Raw genomic sequence first — 20,807 nt, forward strand, 5'->3', positions numbered from 1 at the left:
TTCGGAGTGAGGTAATGTCTCCAGTTGGCTCATTTTCTGCCCATATCTGTTTTTTTTAATCAGACTGAAAAGCCCAGCAGGCCATGGTTTTCAGTACGGGTAAGAAAACAAGATGTAAATGCACCATGTTCCTGGGTCACAATGATGCTGGCACCTCCTACTCTTGCTAACTGACAACTGACAGCTAAGAAGCTAATAATTCCCACTGTCAGCTTACGGTTACAGGATACAAAGTCCCCTCCCAATAGCATGGCTCACTTGTCTAGCAACAAGACCATAATAAAGTGCAAGAACATAATATAAATCTAATGATTTAAGTACTGCACTGTCTACATATTATAATATGCATGTAAACTTTTCAGTAACCACAACAATAAGACACCACGACTTTACTTACCAGGCATTTCTAGCGATTGCATTTGTGTCTGTAACATAAATAAGAAATCATGTCAGCTGACATTCAATGTGAAAGAATCAGACAGGCACAGGTCACACACTTTCTAAAATCCAGCATACAGTAACTTTTCCCCCAAAAGCATCCACTCAGTACGTACCTGCCATAACTGGGTATTTCCTGTTGAATTTTGTTCTCTACACTACACATCCCATAGTTCCATGCTTGTAAGTATGAGGCCACTTTCCTCCCTCCCACACATCAGCCACCCCACCCATTGAAACACCCCTCTGATCCCTTCAATGCAATACCCCAGTGTTTCCTGATCAGGGTGCCTACAGCTGTTGCAAAATTAACTCTCTCACACCCAGTGGTCGCTGCACCCATTGAAGCAGGACAGACTCCCTCTGATGGCCTGACTAGTGAAAATCACAGAAAAACTGTGAGACCACCGTCACACACAGGTACAGGCACTATATTATGAACTACACTAACTTTGCAGCCCCTGTAGCATCGTAAAAAGAAAAAAAAAAATGCTGGAATACCCCTTTAATTGGTCCTTAGAGTATAGCCACATGTAGAAAATCCACAACATTTCCACGCCAAAATCCACAGCAGAAAATCTACACCAGCTGTAAATTTCAAACCGCAGGTCTATTTCTGCACAGATTTCCTAAATCTCATCCACTCGGCTGCTATTATAAATGCTGAGGATCTTCTGCATGGAGATTTTGTGGAAAATCTGCAACAAAGGCAAAGGCCCAGATTTTTCAATCTGCCTGAAACCCAAACTCTCTGGTTTTACCCATAACAACAAATCACTGCTCAGCTTTCATATCTTAGGCTGCGCTGTGATTGGTTGTTATGGGCAAAACCAGAGAATTTTGGTTTCAGGCAGATTGACAAATCTAGCCCATTGTGTATGATCCAGTAGAAATACAAGTAAAGGGTCAGCACTCGTCCCGTTCGTGGTGCTCACAGATAGAATAATCCAAATGTAGCAAACAGAATCTCGGCACTCACTTACTTGAATGCAGTAATATTTATTCACATGAGAAAGCTCACAGCAAATAGACACGTTTCGTCAGGTTGCCTTGTTCACACTAGTCTGTTTGCTACAATTGTGTATCATTCTACCTCTGAGCCATATAGCTGTTTCACTTTTCTAGACACCTCTTGCATGTTTGTGGCCACAACAGGTGATCGGAAAAACTGAAAGCATCTGAAGTGGCGAAGTTATGCAAGTGGCAAACACAAGTTGCCTGGTCTGGAGAAACCCCATCCTCCCATCCGGGCTCAGAGGTTTATTTCCCTCAAACCCCCCAACCACCCCACAAACCCCTTCTCTTTATGCTCCAACAGTGAAATGCTTAGTCAGTATTTATCATTGCTTTGACTTCAGCAATTGCTGATATGTTATGAAGTGATTCTATTATTCTATAATTTCATTGTTACTGATTTACATATACATGTACATAGTTGAATCGTCTTACCTGGTCTTTTGTATCCTCTACCTGAAGTGTAAAATGCACTACTTCTCCCTGTGACTCCATGCAGTGGTCCTTTTGATTTAGCACCCTTTCCTTCACTATTAACCAGGGAAAAAAAATGTTGTCATATGTAATGAAAAGGATCAACAGGGGAAACAGAATTTTTTATGAATTGAAAAGAGTGATTTTTTAAAATAATGTGCCCAAGCTGCTTGATTAAACAAAACTGTACTCACCTTCCTCGCTCCGCTCCAGTATTGCAGTTCCCAGTTTGTTGCGATCCACTTCCTGGTTCTGAGGGTCAATACATCACCTCTAAGCCAATCACTGCCCACAGCGGTGTCCTGTCTTAGCCAGTGTTTAGTTTTTATTATAATTGCTACTAGGAGGATAAATTGGCAGGGGAGGATAACTGCCACCTGGGGGTGGAGGGGTGGGATACTAGTCTACTTTTGGGGAATAACTGCCTAGTGGGGCGGGGGATTGGGATGACAGCATATATCGAGAAGATAATTGCCTACTGAGGTGGATGGGCATACCTGTCTACTGTGGAGATTGGAATAAATGCCTATATTGAGGGGGTTAACTGCCTACTTGGGGGGATAGAGACAACTGCCCACTGAGGAGGATGATTAAAGCTGCCTACTGGTGGTACTGGGATAGCCGTATACTTGCAGGGGAGCTAACCGCATGACTACTGTGAGGGGACTAATTGCCTGACTACTAGAGCTAACTGCCTGACTACTTAGAAAAGCTAACTGCCAGACTACTGGGGACATAACCTGGGAAGGGTAACTTCCTGCTGGGGGATTGCCTGGCTACTGGGGGGGGGGGCTCCCTGCCTAAGGTGGGGGGTGGGTTCCTGACTACTGGAGAAATTGCATGCAGGAGGCACTATGTTCCTGCTGGAACGAGGGGGTTTCTATCTAATTCGGGTGCTTCCTGGCTAATGGGGGGACTTTCTGGCTAATGGGGGGCTCCTTGCCAAATGGGGTAACTACATAACTGCTGTGGAGAACAAACTTAATGGGGAATCTACCTAATGGGTGACCTACTAACCTACCCACTTTTACTGTGTGGCACACCAAGGGGTGCATTGTTACCGTTTAGGGGACTACGGTATATTATGGGAAGGTTGTATAGAGGTGGGATGTGTGTTCGAAAGGAGAAAAGTTTGTATGTTGGAAAAGTTTTCGAATGCTTTCCCTTTTTCAATGATTCAAAGATTTTTTTATTTTTTTTGTGCATTGTACACATTGGCCCTGATGTACTAAGAGTGGAGTGTAGTTTTCTTTGTGGGTTTAAATTCCCTACAAGTATTTTTCTATGGTATTTACTAAGGTTTCCCAACATTTTTAAATTTTCCCTACATTTAGCTTTTTTTTACACATGCTCTGAGCTGTGTTTTAATAAGCTCAAATCTACCACATTTTCTGTGGAAACCTTAGTAAATATGTTGGGATTTTTCAAAAATGCCCCCTTTTCCCGACGGCCACACCCCTTTTTCGGGTTTTCTCAGTAAAATGGAGGGTTGGTCGGGTTTTTTCAATTCTTGAGCAAATTCTGCCGCAGACAGAATTTCTGGCGCAATGCGCCGGAATCTGGCGCACAACCAAACCAAAAATGTCAGATTTACCATAGTAAATCAGGGCCATTGTGCCAGTTTTTTGTTTTTTTATTCCCTGCTGGTAAAAAAAAAGTCATGCAACACAAATGAGTTAATAATTCTCATTTAAAATATGTATAGTTCATGTTGGCATAATTTGTTAAACATCCTTTTACTTTTTTAGACTGTTAGAGATCTTAGGCCTCTTTCACACTTCCATTTAGCCCCGTTAAATGCAGCTCTGTCAGCCAATCTGTCGAAACAATGAGAACTTAGCGGAGAAAAAAATTTGTGCATGCACACTTTTTTTTCTCTGCTAAACTCTGGTAAACTGCGGATCCATGATGGACCCCCAAGTCAATGCAAACCATCAGGACCCAGTGATGTCAGTTGTGCACCGACATTATTTGGGGCTGCTCTGCACAAAACAAAGCCTGTAAACAACCTTCAAGATCAGCTATTTTTAGGGAATAGTTAGAAACCTCCTATTTCTCTCTTTTATTTTTTATTTTTTTAAATTACTTTTAGGTGTTTTACATAAATCTATATATATATATTTTTTTTTTTTTGCAGATATTCCATTTTCATACATTTTTTCCTTAAAATAGTATGTGTTGACAGACTAATGCAACCAGGGCTGGGAAAAAAGGTAGGCAGGTAGGTACCCCCCTAAAGCACCACCACCTACCCCACAATTGCCAGCGATTGCTAGGACTGGAAATTCTGGGCACTCACCCTTTATCCCTGGGCTAGTGAGCACAAACTGTCTTGTTCCTGCAGGCTACAGGGTGCCAGGAGCAGTGAAGGGCTGCACCCTTCCCCCAGCTTAGGTGCACACATGATGATGAGGGGCACCTATCTTCTATTCATTGGGAGCAACTATCTGGGTAGCACTTAGGGTTAACTGTCAGGATTCACTCCTGGCAGTTGCAGCAGAAGCCTGGGAATGTATGACAGGTGACTCCTGCCTCAGTTGACATTGGCACAGCCCATAAGCCTAAGTGGATGTACAGTTATGTCCATTTGCAGGAAGAGGTTAAGAGCCATGCTATAATCTAATAGCAGTGCCTTTGAACAGTGGATAGAATTCCTGTTATGCAACACCTGCTGCACCACTGTATAAAGAATATCTTATATATCTTCCCATATGTCATTCATCCGTATATGTCAGTGCGGGAGCTGACAACAAAGAAAAAAACAACAACTCAGGACTTGCCGGCTTGTCTGTTCTCAGCATTGACGAGCGTGACCAGGCCCGCCGCCAGGCATAGTCATTGCAGGCAGCCGCCTATAGCCTATTGATGGGGGCGCAGCTCTGTCCTCTGAAAGAAATTCCCTGCCCGGGCTGGTCCTGCACCACAACTTCCCCCAATAAACGGAGGCTCCATCCTGTCACTCCAACCCGTGCTTCCTGTGTGGCAGTGGCTCTGCAAGAGGCTGTCCGCATAGGAAGCAGAGAGAAGAGGAGCGACAACAACTGCGGGGGAACGAAGGTGAGGTGAGTGATTTTTTTTTTATGGTGTGAGGGGGATAATATTTGTCAGGGGGTCAATGTGAGGAGGTTATTATACAAAGGGAAGCAATATGAGGGGGATGAAATACAATGGGGAGCGATATGAGCAGGATAATATATAATGGGGGCAAAATAAGGGGGATAATATACAATGGGGGCAATATGAGGGGGAAAATATACAATTTAGCACAATATGAGGGGGATAATATACAATTGCAGCAATATGAGGAGCAAAATATCCAATGGGGGAAAAATTAGGGGAATAATATACAATGGAGGGCAGTGTAAGGGGCATAAAATACTATGGGGGCAATATGAGGGGCATAATATACAATAGGGGCAATGTAAGGGGCATAACATACTATGGGTCAACGTGAGGGGCATAAAATACAATGGGTGGACAATGTAAAGGGCATAATATACTATACAATAGGGGCAATGTTTCTTGCATAATTCCCTATGGGGGCAATGTTTGGACCTGCTTTTCTATAGGGGCAATGTAGGGGCCTAATAATATACAAGGGCGCACAGAGGGGTCTAATACTATATGGGGCAGTGTTATACATATAGGGGGTTTGTATAGTGGTGAGGACTTTGCTGTACCAAGAAGCCTAAAATGTTTGTCTGGCAGATTCAGTGGAGATAAATTGTGGTCGGGAGACGTCTTTATGATGACCCAGGACAGATGGAGAAGATAGAAGAAAGTGAGCAACTCCGATCAGAGATTACACTATTATTGGTATTTCTATATTAGTTTTTATTCATTAACAATATAGCAATATTACTTAGTGGTGATGGTGTGGCGAAATCACATGTCCCTTCTGTTATTGGTGATACCGCCCTGTGTATAGTGCCAGTGAAAAGAATGAAAGTTGCACTCACCGCAGACACTGCAGGATATTTCTCAGTTCAAGATTTATTTCATGTTGCAGACAAGGTTACAAATCACGCAGTGGAGGGAAGGGGGAGGACAGACATCAGCTCCGGGGACCTGACAAGAAACAGCTAAGAATCGTTTCGCAGATAAAACTGATTGTTCACGCTGCATAGAGTCCGGCGCCGGCATATATAGGCGCCGCCTGTAACCCAGGTAGAGGACATAATACCTGTCACGGTGTTCATGTGGATTGGGGGAGTAAAGTTGTGTACGTGCCTAGAAAAAAATGAGGTTATGTAACCACAAATCATGTAGCAGACACCTGGAGCTATGGGTTTTAGTACAATCAGGAAACCAAGCTCATACTATATATAAAATTATAATTTAGTCAAGGTGTCAAGCAAGAGATTAATAAGAGGAACTTAGAAAAAATTCTTAGCAGCAATATGGGAATAATAAAGAACAGGAAAAAATGTCAATATGTGTAAATATGCAGAGGGCATGATATTTTTGCAGAATAGGAGGACGGTGTGTATAAGCGGAGCAAGCTATATTATTGCTGATGAATCGTAATGTAAAATACATAATCATATCAATAACATAACAAAGATTATACCAGTTTTTGTCATTTTTGTCATCCAGACCTAGTCCTTCTGTAGAACGTAATTTTGATATCCATATAGCTTCCTTCTGACGTAGTGTGCTTTCTTTTGTTTTTCCTGGGTATGGCTGTTGGATTTTCTCAATACCCAAAAATTTCAGGCAATCGGGATTGCCGGAATGAACATTGTGAATGTGCTGCGATAATCCTGGCACCCCGATACCTAGATGGGAATTGCGCAAATGTTCTCTGAATCTTGTGCATAGTTGCCGAATAGTAGACCCTACCTAGAATAGTCCACAGGGGCATAAAATGATATATATAACGAATTCTGTCCTACACATGATAAACTCCTTGACGTGTATAACATTTCCTGCAATGCAAAAATTATTGCCGCTAAGTAGATGAGAACAATATGAACAACGTCCGCATGTGAAATTCCCGGAGGAGTGGGATGAGGAGAGCCAGTTTGCCTTAGGAGGAGGGTCTGACCGAAAGGTACTTCTTAAAAGATGGTCTTCGATAGTCTTGATTTTCCTGAGTGCGAAGATGGGTTTATTCTTCGCTACTTCTTGTAGGTTTGGATCTTCCTCTAGTAAATACCAATGCTTCATAATGGTTTTCTTCACTGCAGAGGACATATTGCTGAACTTGAAAGAAAATACTAAATGTTTTTCTTTTTCTTTTGCTGGAGCCTTATATTTGTTCTCTTTGGTAAATAAAGAGGAGCGTGGTTTGTTCTTTATGCGGTTGACAGCATACTCCATAGTTTTATTGGGATAATTTCTTTCATGTAAATGTTTTATTAATGCGTCAGATTGTTCTTGGAACAGATGGGGGTCACTATTACGTTTTTTGAGGCGTAGCAATTGACTATAGGGCAATGCTGTTTTCCTATGCTCCGGGCGGAAGCTCTCGTGATGTAAATATGCCAGTGGTGAAGAAGGCTTTCTATATCCTTTTGAAACTATTTGATTACTCTCCAGTACAACTACTACATCCAAAAAGGTGATTTCTTTGCGATCAAAGGAGCAGGTGAAATGTTCATCACGTTATCATTGTTCAGGTCAGTAACGAAGGCGTTAAACAGGTCTTCGCTGTCATCACACAGTACGAAGATATCATCCACATATCTTCGATACATCTTAATTGCTTTACAGTATTTATTTGTGGGCGCATAAATGTGTTTTGCTTCCAGTGTGGCAAGGAAGATATTGGCCAGGGTACATGAGACAGGGGTCCCCGTAGCCATGCCTGTACATTGCTTGTACCAAACCCCATCGAATTGGAAATAGTTGTTCCCAAGGACAAAAGAAATAGCTTCTATGACAAACTCAGTATATGCAGTAGATTTTCCCGCGGCTTTCAGGAATTCCTTCATAGCCATGACAACACTGATCTTGGGGTCTATGGTGCCCAACCCAAAAGTGAGTTCTATGGACACGTCCTGTAATGCTTCCAGAAATGCATTGGTGTCCTTGAGATAAAATGGTGTGCTTGGCAGCAGAGGGCGTAATAGCCAATCCACATACTGGGAGAGGAATTCAGTGACCCAGCCATTCGTATTCGTATTTTCTTTCAAGTTCAGCAATATATCCTCTGCAGTGAAGAAAACCATTATGAAGCATTGGTATTTACTAGAGGAAGATCCAAACCTACAAGAAGTAGCGAAGAATAAACCCATCTTCGCACACAGGAAAATCAAGACTATCGAAGACCATCTTATAAGAAGTACCTTTCAGTCAGACCCTCCTCCTAAGGCAAACTGGCTCTCCTCATCCCAGACCTCTGGGAATTTCATATGTGGACATTGTTCATATTGTCCGCATCTACTTAGCGGCAATAATTTTTGCATTGCAGGAAATGTTATACACGTGAAGGAGTTTATCATGTGTAGGACAGAATTCATTATATATATAATTTTATGCCCCTGTGGACTATTCAATGTATGGTCTACTATTCGGCAACTATGCACAAGATTCAGAGAACATTTGCGCAATTCCCGTCTATGTATCGGGGTGCCAGGACTATCGCAGCACATTCACAATGTTCATTCCGGCAATCCCAATTGCCTGAAATTTTTGGGTATTGAGCGAGCCCAACAGCCATACCCAGGAAAAACAAAAGAAAGCACACTACGTCAGAAGGAAGCTATATGGATATCAAAGTTACGTTCTACAGAAGGACTTGGTCTGAATGACAAAAATGAACTTAATACTTGTCTCTGACAAAAACTGGTATAATCTTTGATATGTTATTGATATGATTATGTATTTTACATTACGATTCATCAGCAATAATATAGCTTGCTCCGCTTATACACACCGTCCTCCTATTCTGCAAAAATATCATGCCCTCTGCATATTTACACATATTGACATTTTTTCCTGTTCTTTATTATTCCCATATTGCTGCTAAGAATTTTTTCTAAGTTCCTCTTATTAATCTCTTGCTTGACACCTTGACTAAATTATAATTTTATATATAGTATGAGCTTGGTTTCCTGATTGTACTAAACCCCATAGCTCCAGGTGTCTGCTACATGATTTGTGGTTACATAACCTCATTTTTTTCTAGGCACGTACACAACTTTACTCCCCCAATCCACATGAACACCGTAACAGGTATGATGTCCTCTACCTGGGTCACAGGTGCCGCGTATATAAGCCGGTGCCAGACTCTCTTACAGCAGCGTGAACAAGCAGTTTTATCTGCGAAACGATTCGTAGCTGTTTCTTGTCAGCTCCCCGGTGCTGATGTCTGTCCTCCCCCTTCCCTCCACTGCGTGATTTGTAACCTTGTCTGCAACATGAAATAAATCTTGAACTGAGAAATATCCTGCAGTGTCTGTGGTGAGTGCAACTTTCATTCTTTTCACTGGTATATTACACTGTATTTCTGGACTGTTAGCACCTCCACACACCTGCTTGTATTATTGGCCCTAACCCGAATACGGGACCCTGGACTATGCTCATTTATCTACAATTTTTTCCAGCTCAGTAGTGCCAGTTGGCTTGATTCTAGATACAAATTATTGCCCTGTGTATAGAGTTTTTTATTTCCTTACAGTATGATGGTATTATTTAGTCACTGCAGGAGTAATATGTTGTCCTGGAGTGGAGGTATTATTTTACACAACACTATGATAAAAATCAGCAGCAGGTGCCACAGGGAGGAGGAGGGAGGGGGATCCCTGACTTCGAAGTGTGTAAGGGGACAACATTTCTAATGGCAGTTCTGCCAGCTACTGCTGTAAATGATGGCAGCCACTGAATGCCGCCACTGAATGCCTGAATTCTCCTGTGAGGTCGTGGGGGGGATGTGGGGGATGGGGGTCTTGAGGCAGCGAGGCACCAGCACTGAAGACATCTCCCTGGGGCGGCAAAATTAGGTTTTGCCTAGGGTGGCAAAAATCCTTGCACCAGCCCTCAATGCAGGGCTAGTTTTCTTCCTAACTTTGGAATCTAGGTTACCCTGGATCCCAGGGCGAGTGAGTGCTATTTGTTAGTGTAGGTCACAGACATCTTCAGGCTACGGCCTACACCAGGAACAGAACCTGACCTCTGCCTCGCTTTAGGCAGTGACATCACACATCATTCCTGCCTGCAGCAGAGTGGAGAAGGAAGGGGAGGTCCAACTGCTACTCAGAAGGTATCTGTTTGGTGCAAATTGCCCTTGTCAGTAGTTGGCCATGCTAATCTGGCAAAGATGGTGCTGTTACCCCAATTGTTGTAAATTCTACATAATTCTCCAGTGTGGATTGTGATTGCGTACTTTCAAAGGACACAGCGCCTCTTCATACGGCTTGTATGTGTGTGTGTGTGCAGGGGCAGGGCAGTATGCTAGGATTTGGCCACAGACATTGCAGCGGGGTAAGACCTCTGGTGGGTTGGCTTTACCTAATCCTTGGTTATACTTTCTTACTTGAAAGTGTGGTGTCCTGGTACCTTATTGCATACCGTACCTTGTATAGTGGTCCCCAAAGTCAGAGTAACTACGCTCAGGTAGTGCCCCCCAGGTGGGACAGCCCCCTAGTCGCCTCTCCTTTATGCTAATTTTGTAATGTTTATACATGTACATATTTAATAACAATGCATACTTAATATAATGTATAGTATGCTTACCTTGCTAGCGTCGTAGGACCTTCGGTCATGTGACCAGGTTGAAGCCTCTATGGTATGTTAGAGGACCTTTGGAGGTCCTTGGGTCACATGTTACCCATAAGGCTGTGTAAAGGTGATTGACATCAGTATTGGACCAATTAGCTCTAGTCCAGCCCCTGCCCATATAAGGGAGCTGTAGCCAATTATCGCTCTCTTGGGTTGCTGCTCTACTGGATGCCGGACTGCCAGGACGGATCTGCGCAACTTTCAAAGACACGCTAGGCCTGAAAACCTACCGGCCTCAGCAGAAACTAAACCGTGAGTTCTAAACTAATCCCCGCTAAAGCTAGCGTGACTACTGGACCGCAACTAAATCCGCTAAATCCAGTGGAACAGCGCATATCAATCTAAAGACTCAAAATTGCTTAAGGTCCCAACCTTTGTCAATCTCAAAGAGAATTTGCATTTGTAGAGACTGTTCCTGTTGTGAAGTTGCATAAAATCTTCAGGAAACGTTCCAACTGTTTTCAGCAAACTCTCCGGTTGTGGACATTCAATTATTCTATACCTCCCTATCGCTCTTGGGAAGGGTGGCGGTAGGACAAGCATTACAGAGGAGCCCTCACCCTGGCGTCACGAATAGAAAGGGCTAACCAGACACCCTTTAGTAACCGCAAAGCTACACTCCCTACACCCAACTCCCCCAGGCTATCACAAAAGTATAACCATATTTCATATATAGTGGTAATGTTGGTCTTGGTATCCAGGATTTAGTCAGTAACAGTTTGATGGTGATACAAATGGTAATAATATTTCCTCGTTGTATACTTGTATTATTGGTAATATTGGTCTAAGTGTACAGGATTTGCTCAGTAACAGTATGATGGTGATATGTATGGTGTTAATATTTTCTTCTTGTATACTGGTATTATTGGTAATACTGGTGTCAGGATACTTGATTTGGTCATTAACAGTATCATGGTAATATGTATGGTGATACATATTACATACATATGTGTCCCTTGTATTCTAGCATTGGTAATTGTATGATTATTTAGGTAGTTGTATCTTATACATAGGTATGATGTATTATCATGTGTAGAAAATGTGTTATATCTATGTTTTATAATATATGTGTATTTGTGGTTTTATTTATGTATTTTTAAAGGGGTACTCCGGTGGAAAACTATTTTTTTTTTTTAAACAACTGGTGCCACAAAGTTAAACAGATTTGTAACTTACTTCCATTCATACTGTATGCTATGGAGAAAGTTTTTTTCTTTTTTTAATTTCTTTTCAGTCTGACCACAGTGCTTTCTGCTGACAACTCTGTCAATGTCAGGAACTGTCATGGGGATATATTTGCTATGGGGATTTCCTCCTGCTCTGGACAGTTACTGACATGGACAGAGGTGTCAGTGGAGAGCACTGTGATCAGACAGAAAAGAAATTCAAAAAGAAAATAACTTCCTGTGGAGCATACAGCAGCTGATAAGTACTGGAGAGATTAAAGGGGTACTCCGGACCCAAGACATCCTTTGTATTGGAGATAAGATGTGTGATCACGGGGGTCCCACCGCTGGGGACCCACGCAATCTAGCATGCAGCACTCACCTGTAAGTACTGCCGGAAGCACTAGAGGTTCTCAGTCTTTTGCCTCCCGACCACAGGGACAGATTATCGTGACGTCAGGACCCTGCCCCCATGTGATGTCACGCCCCACCCCCTCAATGCAAGTCTATGGGAGGTGGCCAAAGTACCCCTTTAAGCTGTTGTCATGTCTGTCCTGGTCTGTGTTCCCACACAACTATTGGATTGCTGTGTGTGAACAGTTTTATGTTTCCTGGTCAGAGAATAGTTAATGTCTCAGCCTCTGTTGTCCAATTGCCTTTAGGGTGTGTCTATTTAAGTTCAGCACTGACAAGCTTCAGTGCTGGTGATTGACTTAAAGGACATCTGCAGTGCTGGGCAAAAAAACTTTTTTTTACCTCATTTAATAGGTCTTTGAAAGACCTTTCCAACGATGTCTCCCCCATCAAAATTGGCCCAGTCTTTCTCCCGTTATCAGCACACGAATTACGGAGGAGAAGTGAAAATAAAACTACATCTCCCATCATGCCTTGTGCTTACTTCCTGTAAGCTGCTGCCCTCCCCCTGTTCTATCCCCCCGAGCAAATTATTATATTGTAACGCCCATATCTCCCTTCCCTATGCATACACCCTCCCCTTCTGCTCATCTCCCCCTCCCCATGCTGGCTCCTGTCCAGTGATGAAGCAGGCTGCCTCCATGCTCACTGTAGACAGACAGCCTGCATAGCTGGAATCAGCAGTGTCGGCACTGGAGAGTGGATAGTGAAAGTAAAAATGGTAAAAAAAAAACCATAATTGTTTGTCTATAAAACTGTCCTGATATTGGTCCCTCCATCTTTTTCACAACTAAAACTCCAAGCATGCCCAGTTATTTTATATGCTGTTCGGGCATGCTGGGAATTCCAGTGGTGCCTCCAGCTGTTGCAAGACTACAAATCCCAGCATGCCCTGTCAGCTTTCTGCTGTATGTGCATGCTTGGAGTTGCAGAGGTGACTCCAGCTGTTGTAAGACTATACATCCAAGCATGCCGTGTCAGCTTTCTGCTGTTTGAGTGTATAAAGGAGTTGTAGTTCACCAACACCTCTACTGTATCAGGAGACTCCTGGGAGTTGTAGTTCACCAACACTTCTATTGTATCTCTGTAGTCTCCTGGGGGTTGTAGTTCACCAACACCTATATTGTATCTCTGTAGTCTCCTGGGAGTTGTAGTTCACCAACACCTCTATTGTATCTCTGTAGTCTCCTGGGTGTTGTAGTTCACCAACACCTATATTGTATCTCTGTAGTCTCCTGGGGGTTGTAGTTCATCAACACCTATATTGTATCTCTGTAGTCTCCTGGGAGTTGTAGTTCACCAACACCTATATTGTATCTCTGTAGTCTCCTGGGAGTTGTAGTTCATCAACACCTATATTGTATCTCTGTAGTCTCCTGGGGGTTGTAGTTCACCAACACCTATATTGTATCTCTGTAGTCTCCTGGAAGTTGTAGTTCATCAACACCTATATTGTATCTCTGTAGTCTCCTGGGAGTTGTAGTTCACCAACACCTATATTGTATCTCTGTAGTCTCCTGGGGGTTGTAGTTCATCAACATCTATATTGTATCTCTGTAGTCTCCTGGGGGTTGTAGTTCACCAACACCTATATTGTATCTCTGTAGTCTCCTGGGAGTTGTAGTTCACCAACACCTATATTGTATCTCTGTAGTCTCCTGGGGGTTGTAGTTCATCAACACCTATATTGTATCTCTGTAGTCTCCTGGGAGTTGTAGTTCACCAACACCTCTATTGTATCTCTGTAGTCTCCTGGGGGTTGTAGTTCACCAACACCTATATTGTATCTCTGTAGTCTCCTGGGAGTTGTAGTTCACCAACACCTATATTGTATCTCTGTAGTCTCCTGGGAGTTGTAGTTCACCAACACCTATATTGTATCTCTGTAGTCTCCTGGCTGGGAGTTGTAGTTCACCAACACCTGTATTGTATCTCTGTAGTCTCCTGGGAGTTGTATGTCACCAACACCTATATTGTATCTCTGTAGTCTCCTGGGAGTTGTAGTTCACAAACACCTCTATTGTATCTCTGTAGTCTCCTGGGAGTTGTAGTTCATCAACACCTATATTGTATCTCTGTAGTCTCCTGGGAGTTGTAGTTCACCAACACCTATATTGTATCTCTGTAGTCTCCTGGGGGTTGTAGTTCATCAACATCTATATTGTATCTCTGTAGTCTCCTGGGGGTTGTAGTTCACCAACACCTATATTGTATCTCTGTAGTCTCCTGGGAGTTGTAGTTCACCAACACCTATATTGTATCTCTGTAGTCTCCTGGGGGTTGTAGTTCATCAACACCTATATTGTATCTCTGTAGTCTCCTGGGAGTTGTAGTTCACCAACACCTCTATTGTATCTCTGTAGTCTCCTGGGGGTTGTAGTTCACCAACACCTATATTGTATCTCTGTAGTCTCCTGGGAGTTGTAGTTCACCAACACCTATATTGTATCTCTGTAGTCTCCTGGGAGTTGTAGTTCACCAACACCTATATTGTATCTCTGTAGTCTCCTGGCTGGGAGTTGTAGTTCACCAACACCTGTATTGTATCTCTGTAGTCTCCTGGGAGTTGTATGTCACCAACACCTATATTGTATCTCTGTAGTCTCCTGGGAGTTGTAGTTCACAAACACCTCTATTGTATCTCTGTAGTCTCCTGGGAGTTGTAGTTCATACACCAGTGTTTCCCAACCAGGGTGCCTCCAGATGTTGCAAAACTACTACTCCCAGCATTCCCTGGTTGGGAAACACTGGCATACACACACACATAACAGGGACTACAACTCCCAGCATGTGTCATTCAGTAGTCCCCCTCCCCCCATCTCACACACAGAATCATCTCCAGTATGATATTTATTCCCTGTAGTCTATACACCACCAGCCCCTGCAGTGTAATATGTCTCCTTCACACACACGTCCTCCCCTCCCTGCTCTGTGGTTTGCTCTATGTTTTCCCCCATGAAAACTTGAAACCTCCCCGTGATAAGTGAGGTCCTATGTAGACAGAGCAGGGGAGGGGGGAGGAGCTGTGGACGTCCTCATTCTCCCCCTGCTTGAATCTTACAGATAGGGGCGTTTCTGAGGATGAGCCTATGGCTGCCTCAGAAAGCACCCGCTCATGCATATGCATAAGAGGGAGGAGCTGACAGAGGCTAGGGGGAGCACAAACACTGCTGGGAGGAAGAGATCTCCGTCCCCAAGATGGCGGCTGCAATGTAATGAATAGAGGACGGACGCAGGACTACTGGGCTATGCTGGCAACTCTAATATCTCAGAAATGGCTGCATATAGGTAAATAGGACTAATTGACTGAATTGTATAACTTTTGTTTGGGGAACATTTGGGCAGGGATTTTTGACCACTACAGTTGTCCTTTAATTTCATCCTGACTTGCTAACATGTTGGATATGCTGCTGGAAGCTCTTGGTGTGACTTCATTTACTGATGGACTTCCTGATGTCTAGCTGCTAACATGCTGGCTATGCTGCTAATGGAGGCTTGGTTACATAGTTACATAGTTAGTACGGTCGAAAAAAAGACATATGTCCATCAAGTTCAACCAGGGAATTAAGGGGTAGGGGTGTGGCGCGATATTGGGGAAGGGATGGGATTTTATATTTCTGCATAAGCATTAATGTTATTTTGTTCCAGGAATGTATCTAATCCTGTTTTAAAGCTGTTAATTGTTCCTGCTGTGACCAGTTCCTGAGGTAGACTGTTCCATAAATTCACAGTTCTCATGGTAAAGAAGGCGTGTCGCCCCTTGAGTATAAAAACTTTTTCTTCTCCAGACGGAGGGAGTGCCCCCTCGTCCTTTGGGGGGGTTTAACCTGGAACAGTTTTTCTCCATATTTTTTGTATGGGCCATTAATATACTTATATACGTTTATCATATCCCCCCTTAAACGTCTCTTCTCAAGACTAAACAATTGTAACTCCTTTAATCGCTCCTCATAGCTAAGATGTTCCATGCCCCATATTAGTTTAGTCGCGCATCTCTGCACCCTTTCCAGCTCCACAGTGTCCGTTTTATGTACAGGCGACCAAAACTGAACAGCATATTCCAGGTGAGGCCGTACCAATGCTTTATAAAGGGGGAGTATTATGTCCCTGTCCCTTGAGTCCATGCCTCTTTTTATACATGACAATATCCTGCTGGCTTTGGAAGCAGCAGCCTGACATTGTATGCTATTCTGTAGTCTGTGATCCACAAGTACACCCAGATCCTTCTCTACCAGTGACTCTGCCAGTTTAATCCCCCCTAAGACATACGACGCATGCAGGTTATTAGTACCCAGATGCATAACTTTACATTTATCCACATTGAACCTCATTTGCCAAGTGGATGCCCAGACACTTAGTCTATCCAAGTCATCTTGTAACTTCTGCACAAACACTCTTTATTTGAGCTTTTATTCTACTATCTCTGTTTTAAAAAGAGAAGAGAGAGCGCTCCATAGCATAATACCGCAGGTTTAGGGTCCACACATGTAATGGAAAATGCCTTTACCAAGTGCGGTTTTGTAAGCTCACACACAACAGTGGTCAGAGTGAGTGAGAGGTAGATCCAGTCTGCAGCCTTCCCATCCGAATAGGACAATAGCAGGAGGAGACTTCTGAAAATAATGGGATTCAGTGGCACTGACAAAGAGCAGACACGTCTGGTAGGTACGAAGGTAGCTTTATTAAAACAATGCAACGCGTTTCACCGCAAGTGCGGCTTCATCAGGCTGGTAATGTGTAGGAGCACCAAATTTATGAAATGGTCACAGAGCAAATTTTGTGCAGGTCACATTTTCTGAAATTTCTCTCTTCACATACACCAAAAAGCTAAGCTAAGTCTGGGCTGGTGTAGTTCTAGAGACTTTTCAGTGGCATTGCGCCTTTTTTGTGCCTTTTCACAAAAAGGCGCAGTTCATAAACCCTTCCATATCATGTGTATTGCCAAAATCAGTTTATTGCAAGTCAAAATCAGCAGAAATGTGTAAACCAAAATGTGCAAAAAAAAAAGCGCAAATAAACCCTTCATGTGCCTTTTTTGCACCTTTTCTAGACACAAAAAACTGTCTAAAGACAATGATAAATGATGGCCAATATGCATAAAGAGCTTAAACTGTTTTTTAGAGAGGGCTCTATTAGACAAGTGTAAAAGGAAGACCAGGGGATCAAGGGTTACATCAACAGCAAACACATCCTTTACTAACCCCTCAACCACCTTCCAGAAACCCAGGATAAGGGGGTAGGACCAGAAAATGTGGAAAGCCGACCACAGGCCTCCCCCACAAAGCCAACAGTACAGAGTAATAGACAGGTTCAACCTATGCAGGAGCTCCGTAGTATGGTACCAGCCCATCAGGAGCTTATATTGTGTCTCTTTGTAAGCTGTACATATAGAGGGTTTAGAGGCCATTCTCCAGACTATCCTCCACTGTGGAAGGGAAATTGGGGCATTTAAGACCTTCTCCCAACGGTGCATGTACTTGTGTGACGGAGCCATTCCAACAGCAGAGCTATTATGAATAGCATAAATGTCAGAGAGCAAGCCCTTAGACTGAGGGCTTTGGCAACAGTTCAACAGTTCAAAGCTCCTGGGCAAGGAGACCACCTTTAAGGCCAAACCGGAGGTCATAAAATGAGTAAGCTGCAGATGATGAAGCCGTTCAGAGGAGGGAAAGCCATTCCTAGACACTATCTGGTCAAAGGGCAGCAGGGAGAGAGTAAGAGGGTCAACTACATCTGCATAACAAAATATACCCCTGGAGCCCCATTGAGCATACTGACAGGGCCGCCATCAGAGGGGTACAGCCAGTACCCCAGTAAGGGGCCCGGACCCCCAGGGGGCCTGGCCAGGACTGACATGTTTTTTTTTCTTCTTGTCAATCAGTGAGTGACAGGAAGTTAAGAAGTGCCAAAGCAGAGGAGCAGCCAATAAGACGTGTGATTAACTGGCTAGCTGGAAAGTTAACTGCAGCAGGCTGCCTTCAATGCTCCAACCCCTACTCCTCGGTCCGGGGGCTACTGCACTTACCCATAGGCCCCGGACCAGAGGATCAGTGGTCGGAGCACAGACGTACTGCCTCCAGCCATATACTGTGTATGGCTGAAGGCAGTATGTCTGTGGGGGTAATGGGGCCTATAACTACTAATGGGGGCACAGGGGCCTATAACTACCTATGGGGGCACAAAGGGGGCCTATAACTACCTATGGGGGCACAAAGGGGGCACGACACTGTGGGGGGGTGGGGCCCTGGCCTTGAGCTGTGTAAGGGGCCCCGAAATTTCTGATGGCAGCCCTGCATACTGAGGTCAAACCAGCTGGGAAGGGATTAAGATTTTTAAATAGAAGTCATTTACAAATCTGTAGTAGAAGAAGATGGCAGCACTCACCAGGTAAGTTGCAGAAATTCTTCTTTATTTTAAAGTGCGAACACATCCAGTGCGGCCGGGCACGGACACCAAACTACGTTCAGATTGATAGGTGACAGCTGTTGCACATGCGTGAAGCACGCTTCATCAGAGGGTCTGATGAAGCGTGCTTCACGCATGCGCAACAGCTGTCACCTATCTCTCTGAATGTAGTTTGGCGTCCATGCCCGGCCACACTGGATGTGTTCACACTTTAAAATAAAGTATAATTTCTGCAACTTACCTAGTGAGTGCTGCCATCTTCTTTTACTACGGATTTTGTCTGCTCACTGCCTTTTCCATTGTGGTTCAGCATCCCATATCTAGTTGCTCTGGGAGATCTCTTTAGGAACTGTGTTGCTAATCTTGTGCATAGTGAATTACCTCGCACGTGTGTGTACTCCAGGAGGCTTAGTGCCAATCGCTGTATCTCCTTTGCCATAATTTACAAATCTGTTTAATGTTCTGGCACCAGTTGATTTAAAAAAAAAAATAGTTTTCCACCGGCGTACCCCTTTAAGGTTAATCCAAGGCTACATTTATCATTTTGTGTTGGGGGGGGTGAGAAATTCTTATGGGCCGATTACAGAAAAATATTATTGGCAGAAAAGGCTAATTTTGTCCTGTGGAATAGGCCCCACCAGCAATTGACAAATGAGCAAACACTTGCTAGTCTGCTGATCGTATCCTTTATGCAGGCCTAAAATTCATTGCCGCTCAGCCTCACATTGGACTGTATACAATATTATTATACATAGAAAATTGTGTAATATTTATGCTGATGTTTTCTTACTTGCATACATCTTAATAGAATGTCTGTTTCTATTCCCATTGCCTGCTCTGAAGTTGTATATATATACACATACACACAGTTATTTATATCCAAACACTTTCTAGGTAATATAAAGGCTTTTATGGAATTGTGTCTTTTAAACTATGTTAAAAGTAAGCTTTAATAAAAAAATTCCTATATTATAATTAATCTCTTGCTTCTTCTAACTACAGAATTTTTCCATTAAAATCAAGTGTTCTTGATTAGTACGAGTTCTTAGTCCATGTCTTACCTTCCTTCTTCTTAAAGGTCACACTGTACAAGGAGGATCCCAGCTTGATAACTTCACATTCTCCTCCATTAGACTTTTTTCTCAAAGAAAAATAATTCTTTAGGTCTTTTTCTTGCTTCTCACTTAGTTCCTTGTTGCTCTTAACAGTGATTGAATAGGAAAACATATCCATGTTATTTCTACTTGTTTTACCCAGAAAATAAGGCCACATCCATATCAGAGTCAGCAGGAAAGCAAAAGCGAAAGTATCAGGTTCAGAATGTTAGCTTTGTTAAAGTAAGGAAATAGATTTTATTCAGAAGCTGAACTGATTGGTGGAGGGACAATGACTGACTAGCCCTTTTTTCATACTGCCCTTGTGGCCAGAAAGAGGTCATGTATTATCAGTTGGCTTTAACTACAGCAATACAATTAATCATAAAGAGAAAGTGAAGAGAATTCATAATAAAATTGAATTCTATCATATCAAATACTGAAACTGTTTCTTATAAATAAAAACAAACAATATGTCCATAGTTCAGACCACAGTTAACCGGTTATGGATGAGGGAGTGACTGACCAATCGCAGATCTAGGAGGGGGGGTTCAAAGAGGCAGGGACTTGGGACGAACCTTGATGGCAGCGATCATCCCCAGGGGTGCGGCGGCTGTGATCCACGGTGGCAGCAGTGATTCCCGGCAGCGGCGGCAGAAAGTCGGCGGCAGTGGTCTCTGGAAGGCCGCAGTTTAGAGACCACTGCACAGTGATCTCCTGTGGTAGCGGGGTGTGATGAGGGAAGATGTTGTTACCCTAGGGGCAGATGGCATTAAGCCCTTGTATTCATGACGCCCGGGCATGGTTTAGCCTAAAACTACCCGAAGATATACTGAAGGATCCTGGGCTAAGCATGGGAGCAATAAAGACTCAGACGCCAAGTTACGGACAACGGTAGCTTTACTGAGGGTAGACAGTTGGTAAAGTCTATACAGTTCAGCCAGAGCCCAAGGAGGTGGCTAGTGACGCAGAGACCTTAAGGGCTTGCTGGAACTTGTAGTATGACTGGACAATTGAATGCAGACCACGCTGACTTGACAGATGACAGGGGCTGACTTGACTTGACTCATAAAGCTGT

The 20,807-nt window shown here is 43.4% G+C and overlaps 1 protein-coding gene across 5 annotated transcripts in view; it reads right to left on the reverse strand.

The window, feature by feature from the left end:
- Positions 1–19,916, reverse strand: part of LOC130369520 (protein mono-ADP-ribosyltransferase PARP14-like) — a 95,578-nt gene extending 75,662 nt beyond the window's left edge. For 3 of the 5 annotated variants that reach the window (XR_008892804.1, XM_056574885.1, XM_056574877.1), the window contains exons 1-3: positions 19,697–19,916; positions 1,888–1,982; positions 398–425 (exon numbers count right to left, since the gene is read on the reverse strand). Coding sequence is in view for 4 of the 5 variants with exons in the window: in XM_056574885.1 (XP_056430860.1) it covers positions 398–425; positions 1,888–1,982; positions 19,697–19,907 (334 nt within the window). In the remaining variant the exon portion in view is untranslated. Of the gene's footprint in view, positions 1–397; positions 426–1,887; positions 1,983–2,120; positions 2,696–4,225; positions 4,487–19,696 lie in introns of those variants that run through there. The other 2 variants (XM_056574901.1, XM_056574892.1) reach the window with 2 other exon arrangements.
- Between the last annotated feature and the right edge of the window lie 891 nt (positions 19,917–20,807).

The sequence above is a fragment of the Hyla sarda genome, chromosome 1, assembly GCF_029499605.1.
Source record: "Hyla sarda isolate aHylSar1 chromosome 1, aHylSar1.hap1, whole genome shotgun sequence".
Lineage (NCBI taxonomy): Eukaryota > Metazoa > Chordata > Amphibia > Anura > Hylidae > Hyla > Hyla sarda.